Source organism: Trichosurus vulpecula, chromosome 7 (genome assembly GCF_011100635.1).
Source record: "Trichosurus vulpecula isolate mTriVul1 chromosome 7, mTriVul1.pri, whole genome shotgun sequence".
NCBI lineage: Eukaryota > Metazoa > Chordata > Mammalia > Diprotodontia > Phalangeridae > Trichosurus > Trichosurus vulpecula.
The window spans coordinates 100,253,301-100,270,492 of NC_050579.1; the positions used below are offsets into that span (position 1 = coordinate 100,253,301).

Below are 17,192 nucleotides of genomic sequence, written 5' to 3' on the forward strand. Positions count from 1 at the left end.
ATTTGACTGAAACAAAAAGTATGTAAAAGGGAATCATATAAAATGACTAGTATTGTAAGCGGGAAGCAGATTGTGGAAGGCTTTAAGTGACAGGCTGAAGAGTTTTTATTTTATCCTAGAAGTAATTAGGGAGCTATCCAATATTTTTAAGTGGGTGGGATGGGAGGAATAATGTGGTCAGATTTATGTTTTAGGAATAGCAATTTGGCAGCTGTGTGGAGAATATATATTGGAAAAGGAGAGAGATTGGAACCAGGGAGACCAATTATAGATCTATCAAAATAGAACAGTTGATACATTATAATGATATGATACCAGACCAGGCCATGAATGGAGAGAGGGAGGTGAATTTGAACAGTATGGTGGTGGTAGAATTCAACCAATGTGACTTGGCAACTGACTGGATACTGAGATTGAGGGAGAGGGAAGAATCAAGGATGATTCCTAGGTTTCAAGTTTGGGTCACGAGAAGAATGTTAGAGCCTGTGTGGTTTGGAGAAAATATAATGAGTTCCATTTCTCTCATGCTGCAGAGACATCTATGGGACATCTAAGTGAGAAAAATTAGCATAGTAAGCACTTGATAGACGCTTATTGAAATGATTCCTTGCAAGGAATAAAGATAAGTGAATAGACTTTAGAGACCATCTATTCTAATACCCTAATTTTACAGATAAGGAAACTTGAATTTGAATCCCACCCTCAGACACTTCATAGTAATTGGGAAATGAGCAAATTGCTAAATTTCTCTGGACCTCAGATTCTCCACCTGTAAATTGAAAACATTAGACTCAAAGGAAGGTCTCATCCAGGTCTGAATCAATGATCCTTTAAGAGGCCTCACTGGAGGCACAGGTGGTAAATAGCAGAACCAAGATTTGAACCCAAATCTTCAAGCTTCAAATCCAGTCATCTTTCCACAGTACTGGAATAACTCTGTACAAGTAAAGGATTTTTGTTTTTGTTGTACTGGAGGAGAATAGAGCCAAATCAAGGCAGAGGAAGAGGTGATTTAGAGATTGTTGGTTTGGGTTTTGTGCCAAAGTAGCTCTCTTATGACCAGGACTAATAATTCAGGGCCACAGGAAATCAGCCTTATTGGAATGCTTTCCCCCAACCTCTCACAAATTCATTTTCTCCATTTCTTTCAGGTTCCATCTCAAGTCATCTCCTTTAATGAGAGTTCCCTGGCCAACCCATTACGCTGATCTTTCCCTTTTGAGATCCCCTACTCCCTGTGTACATAATTTGTGCAACAACATTATTCCCCCTCTTTGTATTTGTGCTCTATTTTTGTCATATGTAAATTTTACCTCCTAATTAAACAATTAATTTTTCAAGAATAGAGATGGTATCATTCACCTCTTGGCTTCCTTTTTAATGCCCAAAACAGTGTTACTATATTCACAATATTCTCAGTTAATCCTGGTTGAATAAAAGAAATGTTGAATGAACCAGAAATTAGGAATTGGTTGTTGAATTAGCCTAAATGAAGATTGGCCCAGATGAATATTCTTAACTACAATTGTAGCAAAGATGATTTAAAAATTGGACTGTATAGGGTTCATTTTACTCCAAGAATGAAAACAAAACCTACCCAAGTAATAATAATTGAGATTTATATGCCCATTAAGATTTACAAAGCACCTTCCTCACAATAATTTTGTAACTATGTGATTATTTTTCCCATTTTACAGATGAAAAAACTGAGGCTTCATTAAGCAACTTAGCCATAATTGCAAAGCTGTCACATAAAGAATTGTAATATACACGGAGTTTCATAAATTTTGAGCTAAGAGAGACCTCCGAGGTCATCTAATCCAAACCTCTTCTTTTAAATTTTTTTTCTAACCAAGTTCTATTTTCTTTCTCTCCTACCTCTCTTCCAACCCAATTTTATTTGTTTGTTTGCTGGTTTCTTCATTTATTTATTTATTTATTTATTCATTCATTTATTTGTTTGTTTGTTTGTGTGTTTATTTATTTATTCGCAGGTGAAGAATAGAGGCTCAGAGAAGTAAAATTTGTCCAGAGTCTTGCCCAGTCACATAAGCAGGAAGGAGCAGAGCCAGGATTTGGAATAAGAGGATCTTGGTTCAAGATCCCATACCAATCAATCAGTCAATGAACATTTATTAAGCATCTTCTATGTGCCAGACACTGTGCAAAACACTAGGGGTACAGAGAAACTTAAAAGACAAAAGACAATCCCTGCTCTCAAGGTGCTCACAATCTAATGGGGCAGATAATATACAAACACTATGTAAAAACAAGACATATCTACAGGATAAATTGGAGGGAAGGCACTAGAATTAAGAAGATTGGGAAAGACCTCTTTTAGAAGGTGGCATTTTAGCTGAGTTTTGAAGGAAGCCAGGGAAACCAGGAGACAGAGATGAGAATAGAGAGCATTCCAGGAATGGGGGACACGGAGGGAAAATGCCTGGAGTCAGGAAATGGAGTTTCTTGTCCAAGCTACAGTAAGGAGGCCAATGTCACCAGATCAGAGAGTACAGGAGGCAGGGTAGGGGAGAGAAGGCAGCAGTGACCAGAGATGGAAGAGGTAAGAGGCTGATAAAGTGGGAGGAGGCAGTTTATAAAAGGGCCACCAACCTCTCCATCGAGCATATTAAATAATGTTTGTGTTGCATTTGTTCTTTAATTAAGCTGCTTGAATATAAAATATCAATTTAATTTATAGTTTCCTTTACCGTTTTTCCAGGTTCTTGAGTCTTTCAAAAAGGAGAAATGAAATCGACAAAATGATCACTGTGAATATTCCTTGGAAACAAGGACACCTCAATTGATGTAGGGATTTGAATTCTACTAATCCTAACACAGCACTGTGCACAGGGAGGTGCTGACTAAGCATTTGTTTTGGATCCCGATGATGATATTTGGTTATTGGGAACAGGGACAGGCAGATGTTTCTTTAATGCTTAGTTAGAAGAGAATGGCTTGCAGGTGCTGCTTTTTCTAGGATGAACTCCTCTGCACTATCTACGGGGAGCTCGAGTTTTTAGTATGCAGCAGCAAAAGCTTCCCAATGATCAATCTTGCCCTTGAGGATCAAAGAGTTCCTTTGTTGGGTCAGCCACTCTTTAACTGTGAAACACTAAAGCAGCTAAAAATAAAATGCTGAAGGATTCTAGTCTAAGAGAGCTTTGTAACACAAGCACTGGGGCTTTCTATTTACTATAAATCTGTTTGCTTTTAGGATTTCATCCCTCCAACTTAAACTTTCTGCCTCACTTTCCTCATCTGCAAAATGGGAGAGATAATTGCGTGCACTTCACAGGTTGTTGCAAGGACCAAATGAGATAAAATATTTAAAGCCTTTGCAAGCCTAAAAGTGCTATATAAATTCTAGCTATTATTATTTTTTCACTCAAGAAGAATAATGTAGTATCAATTTATATTGAGAGGTTTTTCTAAAAATCCACATTATCTTTAATTTGGGGCTAAGGCAATTTTTCTCTTCTTTCAAGGCTGGGCTCAGGTGCCACCTCCTACGTGAATTCCCAACCTCCATCGGCAACTGACATTTTGTCTAGATCTTGTCCTTTGCCCCTATCACATTTCATCTTATTCTATATGGATTTTTAGTGAGTCAATTAGCATTTATTAAGCACCTACTATGTGCCAGACACTGTACTAAGCACTGGGGATGCAAAGAAACAGTCCCTGCTCTCAAGGAGCTCATGGTCTAATTAATGTGGGAGACAATATGCAAACAGCTATGTACAAACGAGATATATATGGGATATATTGGGGGTAATCCCAGAGGGAAGCCACTGAGATTAAGGAGAACTGGGAAAGGCTTCTTGCAGAAGTTAAGATTTCAGCTGAGGCTTGAAGGAAGCAGGGGAAGCCAGAAAGTGAAAATGAGGGGAAGAGCATTCTAGAATTGAGGGCAAGCTAGTGAAAATGCCTGGAGCCAAGAGATGGAGTGTCTGTGCTGGGGTGAAGAGTATGGAGGAGAAAAGGCTTAAGAAGACTGGAAAGCTAGGAAGAGGTCAGGTCATTAAGGTGATAAGGAGTCACTGAAGTTTACTGAACCGAGGAGTAATACGGTCAGACCTATGTTTTAGGAAGATCGTTTTGACAGTTGAATGGACAATGGATTGGAGTGGGGAAAGATGAGGTATAGAGACCAAACAGCAGGCTATTGTGATAGTCCAGGTGTGAGAGGAAGAAGCCTTGCATGAGGGGACTTATATACGTGTTGTACCCTCCTCGTAATCTTCATGAGATCAAGCGCTATGTCATTTGTCATTTCATGGAGTCACAGGATCTCACATCTGGGAAGGAACTTAGAGGACATTGACTTCCTGTCAAGAAAACCCCAAATGGGGCCATGAAGAGTTGGACACAACAGAAAAATAACAACCCTTGGTTCTTCTAGGACATACCAGAGAATCATTGTTATTGTTCAGTCGTTTCAGTTGTGTCTGACTCTTTATGACCCCGTTTGGGGTTTTCACAGCAGATAACTGGAGTGGTTTGCCATTTCCTTCTCCAGATCATTTTACAGATAAGGAAACTGAGGCAAATAGGGTTAAGTGACTCGCTCAAGGTCATACAGCTAGCAAATGTCTGAGGCTGAATTTAAACTCAGGTCTTCCTGACTCCAGGCCAGACACTCTGTCCACTGTGCCACCTAGATGCCCCACCTGAGAAGTAGTTCAAGCATATAATAATAATAATAATAAACAAACATTGATAAAGTACTTTAAGGTTTACAAAGCACTTTTACAAACATGATCTTATTTTATTTTTCACAATAGCCTTGGGAGGTAAGTGCTATTATTATCCTCATTTTATCCACTTTACAGATGCAGAAACTGAAGTAGGCAGAGGTTAAGTCACTTGCCCAGGGGCACAGAATTAATGCGTATGTCTGAGGCCAGATTTGAATTCAGATCTTCTTGATTCTAGGTCTAGAACTCTGTCCACTGCGCCACTTCCTTCCTTCCCTTTGTTCAGAGACTTCCAGAGAAGGGAGATATATTGCATCCTCAGGCAGTGCATTCCATGCTTGGACAAATATAACTGTTAGAAAGTTTTTCCTACTATGCCCAAAGGGCTATAAAACCATGCATACCCTTCAACTTAGCAATACCACAACTAGATCTGTATCTCAAAAGAGATAAAAAAAAAACAAAAGGGAAAATAACCTAAATAGATACAAAAATATTTATACCAGCTCTTTTCTGGGGGCAAAGAATTAGAAATAGAGGGGATTGCCATCAACTGGGGAATGTCTGAATAAACTGTGGTATATGATTATGATGGAATACATTGTACTGTAAGAAATGGTGAGCAGTGTGTTCTCAGAAAAACCTGCAAAGACTTACATGAGCTGATGCAAAGTGCATGTACTGTGTACAAAGTAACACCAATATTGTGCAATGATCGGCTGTGAATGACTTGGCTATTCTCAGCAATACGATGATCCAAGATGACTCTGAAGGACTTATGATGAAAAATGCTATCCATACCCAGAGAAAGGACTGATGGTGTCTGAATACAGATTGAAGCATACTTTTTTAATTTTATTTTTCTTGAGATTTTTTGTCTGTTTTCTTCTACAACATGGAAATGTTTGGCATGACTACACATGTATATATGCATACATATATACCTATATCGAATTGCTTGCCTTCTCAATGAGAGAGACATGGAGGGAGGAAGGGAGAAAATTTGGAACTCCAAGTTTTAAAAGTGAATGTTAAAAATTGTTTTTAGATGTAACTGAGGGAAAATAGGATACTAAGTAAAGCATAAAAAACAAAAAAGAAAATTTTTCCTCACATCAGGCTTAAATACATCTCTTACAACTTCTGCCTATTATTCTTCCTTCTCTCCTCTGGGAAAAAAGTAGAATAAGTCTAATCCCTTTTCCAAATAATAGACCTTCAAATACTTGAAGACAGCTATCACATCTCCCTACATCCTCTATGGTATGTAGGACTCATAATTAGCACTTAGCTCAGTACCTGGCACATAACAGGCACTTAATAAATGCTTCTTGATTAACTGGTTAATACTCCTTGTAGAGTTGGAGGGCTAGAATCCTGTCTCTGTCACTTACCATCTGTGTGACCTTAAGCATATCATTTAACCTCTATGGCCCTCACATTCCATATCTATAAAACAGAAGAACTGGGCTAGATGGTCTCTAAGGTTCTTTCCAGCTCTAAATCTAGAATCATATGTTCTTGAGGTTCTCCTGACCAAGGCAGAAAAAGTTTTTGTATCCCTAGTCCTGAGCACAGTGACTTAGACATCGCGGGTCCTTAGTGAATGTATACTGAATACAGTGGTGGACACTGCCTTTTGCATTAACAAGACTGATTACATCCATCTTTCAAAACAAATAAGGCAACATTCATTTCACTGGCTTTCAGGCATTTGTGACTAATAGGCAAGGGAATGCTGTCTAGTTCACAGCACATGTGCTTTTAAGAACCATGGATGATAGCAGTGCCTACTTAAAATGAAATGGTTTGCTTCTTTGCAGAAGTGGAGGATTGTGGGTGTGGAATATTACATATACTTCTCAATTTGTTAATTGGTTTTGTTGATGTGATTTTTTTTCTTTTTAATCTTTATTACAAGATACAGCAAGATGGTACAGTAGTTAGAGTGCAGGAGGATATGAGTTCAAATCTGGCCTCAGACACTTATTGACTGTGTGTCCCTGGGCAAGTCACTTTGCCCTGTTTTCCTCAGTTTCCTCATCAGTAAAATGAGCTGGAGAAGGAAATAGCAAACCACTCCAGTATCTTTGCCAAGAAAACCCCAAATGGGTTCATCGGAGAGTCAGACAGAACTCAACAACAACAACTCTTCTGTGTATAAGGGAACCAAAAGAGACATGTTTAGAGATGAAACTAAGGTGAGGTAAAAACAAATGGTAACTATTAAAATAAGATTTTGAGGGTTTTGTTAGTGAGTTTTTGAGTAAAGCAAGTGATCTTCATTCAGCATACCTAACTTTCATCCCTGTCATTTAGCACAAGATTTCCCCATGTTCAAGATTCCCTGGCATTCCATAAATTTCTTTGGCTACATTTGCATGGGTAACTAGCTCAAAGTGTTTCCTCTACCTCTACATCCTGTGCAGCCTCCATCATCCTAGTCTGCAAGGAATTCCTTAGGCAGTCCTTTGAGATACCTTGTCCTATCCCATGTGCTTCTTTTGAATATTGAAAATAAGGGGCAGAAGTAGTTAACCATATTTGCCATTAACCACAATCTGACCATATTTGCCTTATTCCAGCTTCCCTTTCTCCCTTCCCTGTCCTGACCATTTTTTTCTCCGTCTGACTTTGCCCCAGATAAGCACTAGGAATTCAGAGGGGTAGCAATTGTATCCATGGTCCTTGCAAAGTCCTTTAAAATCACTTTGGCTAAGACAAACCTCATTATCCTAAACAGCAGAACCTGTCGATATTTGTTCATGATGTGTAGGCATAAAATGTCACGAGGAAGCAGACAGAAGATAAGAATCCTAGAGCACCTGGCACCTGCAGAGCCCTCAATGCACTTTGTGTTGTCTGTCACAATCCCCGCATCAGAGACAGAGAGCACAAGGTGCAATTGAAGTTGGCTCTTGTTCTCAAGATAAGAACTGACATCTGAAATCTAATCAACTTGGAGACCAACGATGTAATCTGATGGCTTGGGATGTCTTTTAACTGAGAAAGAGGTAACACCCTCCACAGGTCATGGCTATGAGACTGGAAGGACATTGATGTTTAACAATAAGAGCCTGTATCTAGGTGGCACTCAAAAGTTTTAAAGGGCTTTCCCAACACTTAGCACAATGCCTGGTGAATGGTGGTGGTGTTGTTGTTGTTTGGTCATTTCAGTCGTATTCAACCCAATTTGGGATTTTCTGGGCAAAAATACTAGAGTGGTTTGTCATTTCCTTCTCCAGCTCTTTTTACAGACGAGGAAACCAAGTTAAGTGACTTGCATCTGTGAAGCATCTGAAGCTGGATTTGAACTTGTGAAGATGAGGCTTCCTGATTCCAAGCCCAATGCTCTATCCACAGTATCATCTAGCTGCCCATCCAGGTGAATAGTACACACATAATAAATGCTTATTGAATGAATAATTGACTGACTCACTGACTTCTCCCAACAATTTTTTGCAGGAAATAATATCATTCCCATTTTGAGATTTATTTGAAAAAACAAATACACTGGTCCCTAGTACCACAATAATTTTTAAAAGGAATGTTTAAAAGCCCATGTTTAAAGCTTATGTTTAAATGTCAGAGACTGGACTAGAACTCAGGTCTTCTGGGTCCAAGGTTCTGCTAGTAAACTGCCCTGAGTTGAGAAGAGAAGGTTTTAACATTTATTAAGAGAACTTGTTGAATACTGACTGAATATGACAGTTTGGGGTGGAGGTGGGGGTGGGGTGGATCTTATATTTCTCTTTGGTCCTAACCTTGCCATTCACTACCAGTATGACCTTTGACAAGTCCATGACTCTTTCTCAGTGCCTCAGATTCCGTATCTGCAAAATTAAGGAGTTGGATTAGATGGTGTCTAAGGTTCCTTCCAGCTCTGGGATGCTGTGATATAATTGGCTAAGTGTAGTGAAGTTGTGGTCAGAGTACCTGGGCTCAAATCTTCACTCTGCCACTTTCTGCTTGCGTGATCTCAGGAAAGTCACTTAACCTCTCTGGCCCTCAATTTCCTCATATGTAAAATGAAAAGATTGGACTAGATTACATCTCAGGTCCATTATAAAGATGAATCTATGATTCTATGACCACAGTATTTTCCCTAAAAAGAAAATCTCTGGAAAAAAAATAATGAATTAAAATATGAGCTACCCAAGGCACATTTTCACAATGCAAATCATAACTGCTTCTTGGTAATAAGTCCCATGGATGCTATGAATGAATAATAAATATAGCATCCAGTTAATTCAATGTAGTTCTATGTATTCAAATGGGAATTAGCCAACCTTATTTTTAAAGTAATGATGGACATCTCTTTAAAACTAAGTCATCAAATGATGTTTTTAATGTGGGTCTGGAAATACGCTAAGCAATTAACAAAAATTGTGGCCACCCTTTATTACTCCATAATATGTGTCTTTATTATTTGGATTACTACGTGAAAGATATAAAAGCCTAGAAGTTTTCAAATCTGCCTCATACTCACCAGACCAAAAATAGAAGAGATAGCATAAAACTGTAGGTATATTTCCCTCTGAATTAATTTTTATAACCCAACCAGATAAGACCTCAAAGATATGTAAATCCTAAACACTTCAGGAATAATAACAAATTATTTCACGATGGAAGATTATTGGCTTAGAGGAATGAATATGAAGATTTCAAATCTACAGTAAGTGTACTTTAAAGGAAATGACTGTAGCAATTTCCCTAGCCAAGCTATAATCTCAAGTTAATATTGCCAGAATACCTGTGATTTGATCCATTTCTACAAGGAAACAAATCAGAAAGAAGGCTCGTTTCTGTAGCTTCTAAATAAAATTGAAGTTTAAAATATTTTTACTGGCATGTGAAAACATCAGACTATCCTTGTCCAAGAAATCTTGCTCGTCTCTGAAAACATGCCTGTCTGCTTGTTTGTCCATCTAGGCATCTGTTCATTCTGACATTGTTTATGGGAAGCCAGAAGGCTTGAATGAGGGATGAAAACATTTAGCAACATTTGATTTGAATGAACATTGAACTTTTCTTTCAAATCTTTGATGCTGTACAAAATCAAAGTGTATGTGGGGTAGGGGAGGGAGAATAACAGGAAGAGAGAGGAAGTAATGCATGATCCATATGGCACATAGAGAGGGTCAACCTAGTGAAATGGATAATAGAGGGGATGCCTTAGAGTTAGGGAAAGCTGAGTTCAAGTGTTCCTCCTGACCCATTTTAGCTATGACAAGTCCATACTCTAAGAAAGTCTTTAAGATGGTAAGGTAAGGATGAGTTATCCACCACAGTAGTAAAAGGAGTTTCTGTAATAGAAATTACATATATTAGTATACATTGGTTTATATATTTATATATAATATTTATGTATTGTATATTTATACACATATTTTATACATATAATATGTATAATCATTGGTTTAAACCCATACCATAAAATTCATATTATAATAATAGCTAATGTTTATATAGTACTTTATGATTTACAAGATGCTTTTAATATTATATTTCATTTGATTCTCCCACCACACCTATGAAATACAATGCTATTATAATCTTCATTTCACAGACTGAGAAAAGTTGAGTAACTTGCCCAAGATCACAAAAGATGCCTGAGATAGGATTCAAATCTGGGTCTTCCTAAGTCTAGGTCCAGTTTTTCAATATGCCAAGTTAAATTGAATGTGTATTTAATACACTGAATTTATTTAATATACTGAATGACTATGCCCTTATTCATATTTGAGTGTTGTGTATTATAGACAACAATTAATGAAAGACACATAATAAATGCTCATTGATTGACTGACTGATTGATATATAAGCTATATTGACGAAAACATGGAAGCTAGATCTTCAATGTGTGACCTTGTGCAAGTTTCTTCACCTCTCAGAGCCTGTTTCCTCCTCTGTAAAATGGAGGGTCGGACTAGATGGGCCCCTGAGATCCCTTGTAGCTCTGTCCCTTTTATCCTATGATCTTAAGTTGCAAGAGGAGCTTAAGCCATAAATCAGATAACAACCCCCATATTCCACTTTTTTCCTATTATTTCATCTTCAAAACTTTTGACCTGAACCATCCAGAGAATTATCCCCATATCCCTCCACAAATCTAGCAATAGGTATAATCTGTGTCCTAGGAGGGAAGAAAGAGTCACAAAAGTGACCCTGGTTCGGGCAATTTTAAAGAAATGCCAAGTCTCACAATACTGGCCCTGAGAAAATAAGGCTTGGTAAATATATAGATTGTGTGTGCATGTTAACACATAAATACAGAGTGATGAGGCATTTTCCAAAAACACACACAGCTCAAGCTCATTCTTTTATGTCCATATGTTGTACATGTATAAAATTTCTTATGTATAGCAATTTTCCTGTTCATCTCTGTCATATCCTTCTTCATTATTATCAATTAATATTCATTGAGCTCTCAGTTTTGTCTAGAATCAAAGGTTTTCTAGAAGATGGGATAGCAGGGACAGATTATATAAATACTAAAAATATGAGGGGAAATGTTTTTTCTTCATTTAGTTTTCCAAGTTCTGTTATTTATTTCATGAATTTGTCCAATTAGTTACTATAATCTTGACTGCAACCATGTAGAAAATGGAGTAGAAAGTATATGAGGATAATTTAATAACAACAGCTTTCCTTGCTTGTGAAATATTTTGGAGAAAAGAATCATTAGAAGGAGGTTTGCTTTTTATTTACTTAGGTCATGAGGCATGTCAGCTTGGTGATCTGCTCTTGGCAGGAAGTCCTTAATTAGAAATTCCTAGAAAGCGCATCTCCCAGGAGGTGCCTATTAAGACCTCAAGACAAAAGGAGTTAGTAGGAAAGCCCTTACGAAGGGCAGAAAATCCAGGCTAAGGTAAAGAAAAAGAGTAACTTGCTTCTCAGCATAAAAGCAAAGCCATTCAGATGGGGTGCTGGATTTTGAATGAAAGTCTGTCTGTCGTGTTACTAGTAAGTAGCTCTTTATTTTTCAATGTTACAAAATATGTTAAACATAGTTTGAATTTGAATGTGTCAGAATGTTAAGTGATTTCAAGTGTGATACCAAAACAGAGATCTGATTAGAAAACATTCAATAGTCATATTTAATCTACCCTTAAAGAATTATGTAAAGTTGTTTGTGTGAGCAAGTTCATTTTCAATTATTTTTAAAGTCAAGTATTTTGTTCTTGCATAATGTATGAATTGGCTTCTGGAAATCAAATAAGGTCTTCAAACCAGCCTGTAGGATTGGGGTCTTTGTCAAGAACTTTCTGAGGTTTTTGTCTCCCTTCTAGATGTCATTGACCTTTAGCAAGGTCTTGGGAATTTCCAAACTTCTGCGGTTTTAAAACAGCTTGGAGTACTTCCATGGGTTTTTAAACATATAATAAAAATATTTACAATTTATTACTCTTATAATTACCATTAAGAACAATTTGATAATAAGGAAGGGGGTGCCGCATTTCTGATTAGCATGATGAAATTCTAATTTAATTTTTAAAGACTTGTGAGTGATTCTGAATACAGGAAAAGGTTGATGATGGTATTGATTGGCTCTCTCTCTCCACTCTCTTCTGTATTCCAGCTGTCATGGTTGGGAGGGAATTTCTATCTGTTTATTGACACATTCCGTTGGTATGAAGAAGAGGACGCTTTTCTTTACACACGGGTTATTCTTGGTGTAAGTAAAAGTTTGTGGATTTTTGGAAAATAATATTCCTTTATCATCAACTTCCTTCTTTTTAATGTACCTCTGTTTTTTGTACTTTTATCCACATACAGTCAGCCTTGGCTTGGGCAAGAGCATCAGCTATATGCCTGAACTATAATTGCATGTTAATTCTATTGCCCGTCAGTCGAAATTTCATCTCATTTTTGAGAGGGACCATCATTGTAAGTACCACACCCAACTTGACTTTTCTCTGTGGTCAGCATGATTATTATTTCAGCGTCAGACCAGGGACTTCCATGCTTAATAAATGTTTGTTGAGTTGAATTATCTAAATTTGGAGGAGAAGGGTGTCTAGATTTTTGATTTCATGCACTTAATGGAACTCCCAGGGTAAAATCTCCCTTTACAGACCTTGTGGGGGCAGGTAGGGGGTTCAGTGGATAGAGTGCCGGCCCTGAAGTCAGGCGGATTTCAGTTCAAATCTGGCCTTGCTATGTGACCCTGAGCAAGTCACTTAACCCCTATTTACCTCAGTTCTTCATCTATAAAATGGGGACACATTGGAGAAGGAAATGGCAAATCATTCTAGTATCTTTGCCAAGAAAACCCCAAATGGGGTCACGGAGAGTTGGACATGAGTGAAATGACTCAACAGCAACAACAGATGTTGCCACCTTTCTAGATATTATCAATCTGTAGCCTATAGTGTTACAGAATCACTTGGGGCACCGAGGGTTCAACTGAGTGGCCCATGATCACACAGCTGGAATGTGTCAGAGGTAGAAGACTGCTCCCCTTATGTACTTATGCAACATTGCCTTTCTAATCCATGTTACCCTAGTCAAAAACTAAATGTGCTCCATATAAGTCTTAGTTTGCTCAAAAGATCTGTGTGTGTGTCCACAATGGGGAGCTCCCAGTGTGGGAACTCCTTCCACCAACCCTTATCATACATCATTATAATAAATATTGAGGTAAGATTTGAACTTGAGGTCTTTGGCTTCCAAAATCTGCTTTCTATCCACTGTGCCTCATTCTCTCTACAAGTCTTAACATCCCTTTTAAACTATGGTTTACGTCTTCCTCCAGTGATTAAGCCAGGAAATCAGAATTTCTAGTTATACTCTCACTTCTACCATTTACTCCCTACAAGATATTGGCCACATCATTCAGCCTCTCTGTGTCTCATTGGCTCTGTCTGAAAAATGGAGTTAATAAACTTGACCTGATTCACAAAGGTAAAACTACTATAGCAGCATGAATTCTCACCATTTCAAATTCAAAGAACTTACATAAATAGTTCAGCAGAGAGCCCACAAGGAAGCATCTTACCGAATAATGGAATTTGAAAAGCTAAGTCCCTGGACTTCTCAGAGTTGAATCTTATCCCAAAATCACAGCTTTTTTCTTAATTATACTTATTTCAAAATGTTTAGTCCTCAGCCATACATCCTGCCAAAGAGAATCACAACTTTTACAAAACTACTTTTTGACAAAGGAAAAATGTGGGGTTCTCAAATCTCAACATGAATGGAAATCATTAATAATAAGTTAGTAAAAAAAATCCATATAATCTTTGTAAAGTCTTTCTCTAAGTAGCTTAAAAAATTAATGGGTCATTTAATCTGTATAGGATTATTTTCTATAGATGGGATAAGATATGGATTCTATTTTTCTAAATGCAGAAACCAAAGAATGGATGTTAGCAGGTTTGCCCAAGATCAGTGAGGCTCATTCAGGTGACATGGTGGACAGAGGGCTGGGCCTGGAATCAGGAAGAGTCATCTTCCTGATTTCAAATCTGGCCTCAGACATTAACTAGCTGTGTGACACTGGGCAAGTCACTTCACCCTGTTTACCTCAATTTCCTCATCTGTAAAATGAGCTAGAGAAAGAAATGGCAAACTATGCCAGTATCTTTGCCAAGAAAACCCCAAATGGTGTCTCAGAGACTTGGACATGACTGAAAAATAACTGAACAAGGAATTCAGATCCATCGACTTTATTTTTCCCCCTGAATTTGACTAAATTGGCTGTCCTTCCTTCTTCCTATTGAACATACTGAAGGAAGAAAGAGAAGTGAATAAATCAACTGGTTGTTTTGACATCATATAGACACCAGTAATTCAATGGCAGAGAAAAAGACTGAGCATTCAAACTTCCTGATTCTCATTCCATTATCCATTATCTTCAAAAAAATGATCATGTTTTCCCATCCAGTGTTGCAGAGGACCATGGAAGAAACAATTAGACAAAAGCCTCAAGTTCCACAAGCTGGTGGCCTACGCAATAGCTATTCATGCAAGTAAGTGTTTCATTATTTATGGATTTTCTCTTCTTCCTGATTTATGCGAATTGGGATTTTCCAAAAGGAATTCCTAAGAACTGAGATATGATACCCAAATAATTAAAAAAAACTGAACTAAACTAAGAGAATCAGGGTTTCACCTTGGGTAAGAAAAATCTACAGCAAGGCAACCTTGTGTTAGAACTAGCAAAGTATAGTGACAAAACCCTAGATTTTAATCAAAGAAAATGGGCATGAATGTTTTACTATGTGCTTTCTTTGTGACCATGGAGAAGTCATTCAATCTTTCTTGTGCTCATTTTCCAAATATTCCATAATGAGAGATCTCTAAGCCACTTTCTTTCCCTAAATTCTATGATTTGCCTTCTGTGGGGCCATTAAAATCCAGAAAGAATAATTTGGTATTTAACCTTTTAAAGTCTATTTGCTCAGATATTCTTACTGCCCCATTTTCTACTATTTAGTATGGAATAGTTGATTAACCACTATTTTCAATTATGAATAATTAAGCTTGGGGGTTATTGTACGCTCAATTTCTCCTTAAAAGTAAATATGTCACTTTTTAATATGGTCCAATGGGATATAGCACTAACTGGCGCAATGAATTGCATTTATGGTCACACAAAAATAATTTTTTATGTTGTAACAAAGGAAGAAATGAGAGAAGAAGAGAAGGAAGGAAGCAACGAAGGAAGGAAGGAGGGAGGAATGGAGGAAGGGAGGGAGGGAGAAAAGAAGAAAGGTTGGGAAGGAGGAAGGAAGGAAAAAAGGAGAAAGGAAGTAGGGAAGGAAGGAGGAAAAGAAGGGAGGGAGAGAAGAAAAGAGAGAGGAAAAGAAGCAAAGTTCTAGAAATTTATAGACAGTTATGAAAAAATGGATATAAACTGCTTTGAAATGGTATAAAGCATCATAAATATTTAAGGTAGATACATATTTTTTTCAAAGGCACTAAAATTAGTATATGCCAATATGCACCAAAAATAAAACAAGAAAACAAAGATGTTGAAATGAAGGCTACACAAATGATAAAGAGTTATGATTCAGGACTGTTTCCCTCAAACCAATTTAACTATAAAATGTTTTCCTCATTTGTTTTTATCCTCCCATGCATAGAGAATACCAGAGTAAAAGGAACACTCCAAAACAAATGTGAATTTAATTAAGCAACAAGCTATGACAGACTGTGCAGGAGTGCCAATTAACATAGACTTGGGGTGTGCAATGAGACATGAGGCAAAGATTCTCCCAATTGATTTTTTTTAACACTAGATTAAACTAACCAGGGAGATGCTTTGAAAAAGACTTTGTGGTTTATTAAGGAATAGGGGTAAAGAGATGCAAGACTCAGAAGAAAAAGAGCTAAAAGGGAGTATCAAATTAAACTAAAAGGAAAGATTCAAAGCCAGGAAAAAAAATGGCAGTAAGAACCTCTGATATTTTGTGCTATGAACTGGGCTGGAACAAGGGCACCAGAAGGCCCTTTCCCTCAAGTCAGGGATAGGGATTACCCTCTGGTGCTAAAAATTTTAGGTGAATCCCTTCCTCCCTCATTGAGTAATCACAAACCACTTAGCTGCTGACCAGACCATGAAGAGCATTGTGTTCCTTTTCCCAAAAAACATTTGTCTGATCAATCAGTAAGCATTTTTGAAGTTAAGCATAGTACAGGGCTCTAAAAATACAAGAACAAAAATGAAGCAGTCCTGGCTCTCAAGGAACTTAATTTCAATCAAAAAAATTTTTTTAATTTCTTATGTTAGCTTTGATTTGGTTTCAAACAAGTAAACATAACTTTTGAACATGTGCTTCTAGGACAGAAGAATGGGGAGACTAATCTTAAAGATATTCAGAATAAAAATTATAACAACAATAACAGCTTGCTGGCATAGTGGATAGAGTGCTGGGCCTAGAATCACAAAGGCTTGAGTTTAAATCTGATCTCCAGTTCTATCTAGCTGTGTGACTTTGGGCAAGTCATCTAACCTATTTCTGCCTCATTTTCCTCAACTGTAAAAAGGAGATAATAATAGCACCTACCTCCCAGGGTTGTTTTGAGAACCAAACCAGATAACATCTTCAAAGTTTCTAGCACAGCGCCTGGCACATAATAGATACTTAATAAATGTGTGTTTGTTTCCTTCCTTCCTTCCATATTAACAGTGTCGGGGCACAATAGATTGATTATAATTACTAAATTTTGCTGAACAATCGCCTTACTGGAAGTTCCCCACAAGCTGTTAAAATTAGTTTATAAAACTATATTCACATAAAAAGGCACAGAAGACAAGGCCTGACTTAGGCCACAGAGTTCTGAAATAAAAAACTGCTGAGGGTATCTCAGGCGAGAGGGCCCCAGAGAGGTGCAAACTCTTCAGTATCTGATCAACCCACCCCAATTTTTTTAAAAGAAGAATTACTCCTAATACACCCTACAAAGAAAAGTGAAGTTGAGAAATATAAGATCAGTGACTCTCTAGGAATCAGATAAATGCACAAAGTCTTCCCCAGTGCTTGT

General features: G+C 37.5%; 1 protein-coding gene across 1 annotated transcript in view; it reads left to right on the top strand.

Annotated features, from left to right (window-relative positions):
- Window positions 1–11,621: 11,621 nt before the first annotated feature.
- NOX3 (NADPH oxidase 3) overlaps window positions 11,622–17,192 on the top strand; it is a 97,770-nt gene continuing 92,199 nt past the window's right edge. The window contains exons 1-4 of the mRNA XM_036768963.1: window positions 11,622–11,666; window positions 12,283–12,378; window positions 12,480–12,590; window positions 14,590–14,674. Of these exons, the coding sequence (XP_036624858.1) occupies window positions 11,622–11,666; window positions 12,283–12,378; window positions 12,480–12,590; window positions 14,590–14,674 (337 nt within the window). The remainder of the gene's footprint in view (window positions 11,667–12,282; window positions 12,379–12,479; window positions 12,591–14,589; window positions 14,675–17,192) is intronic.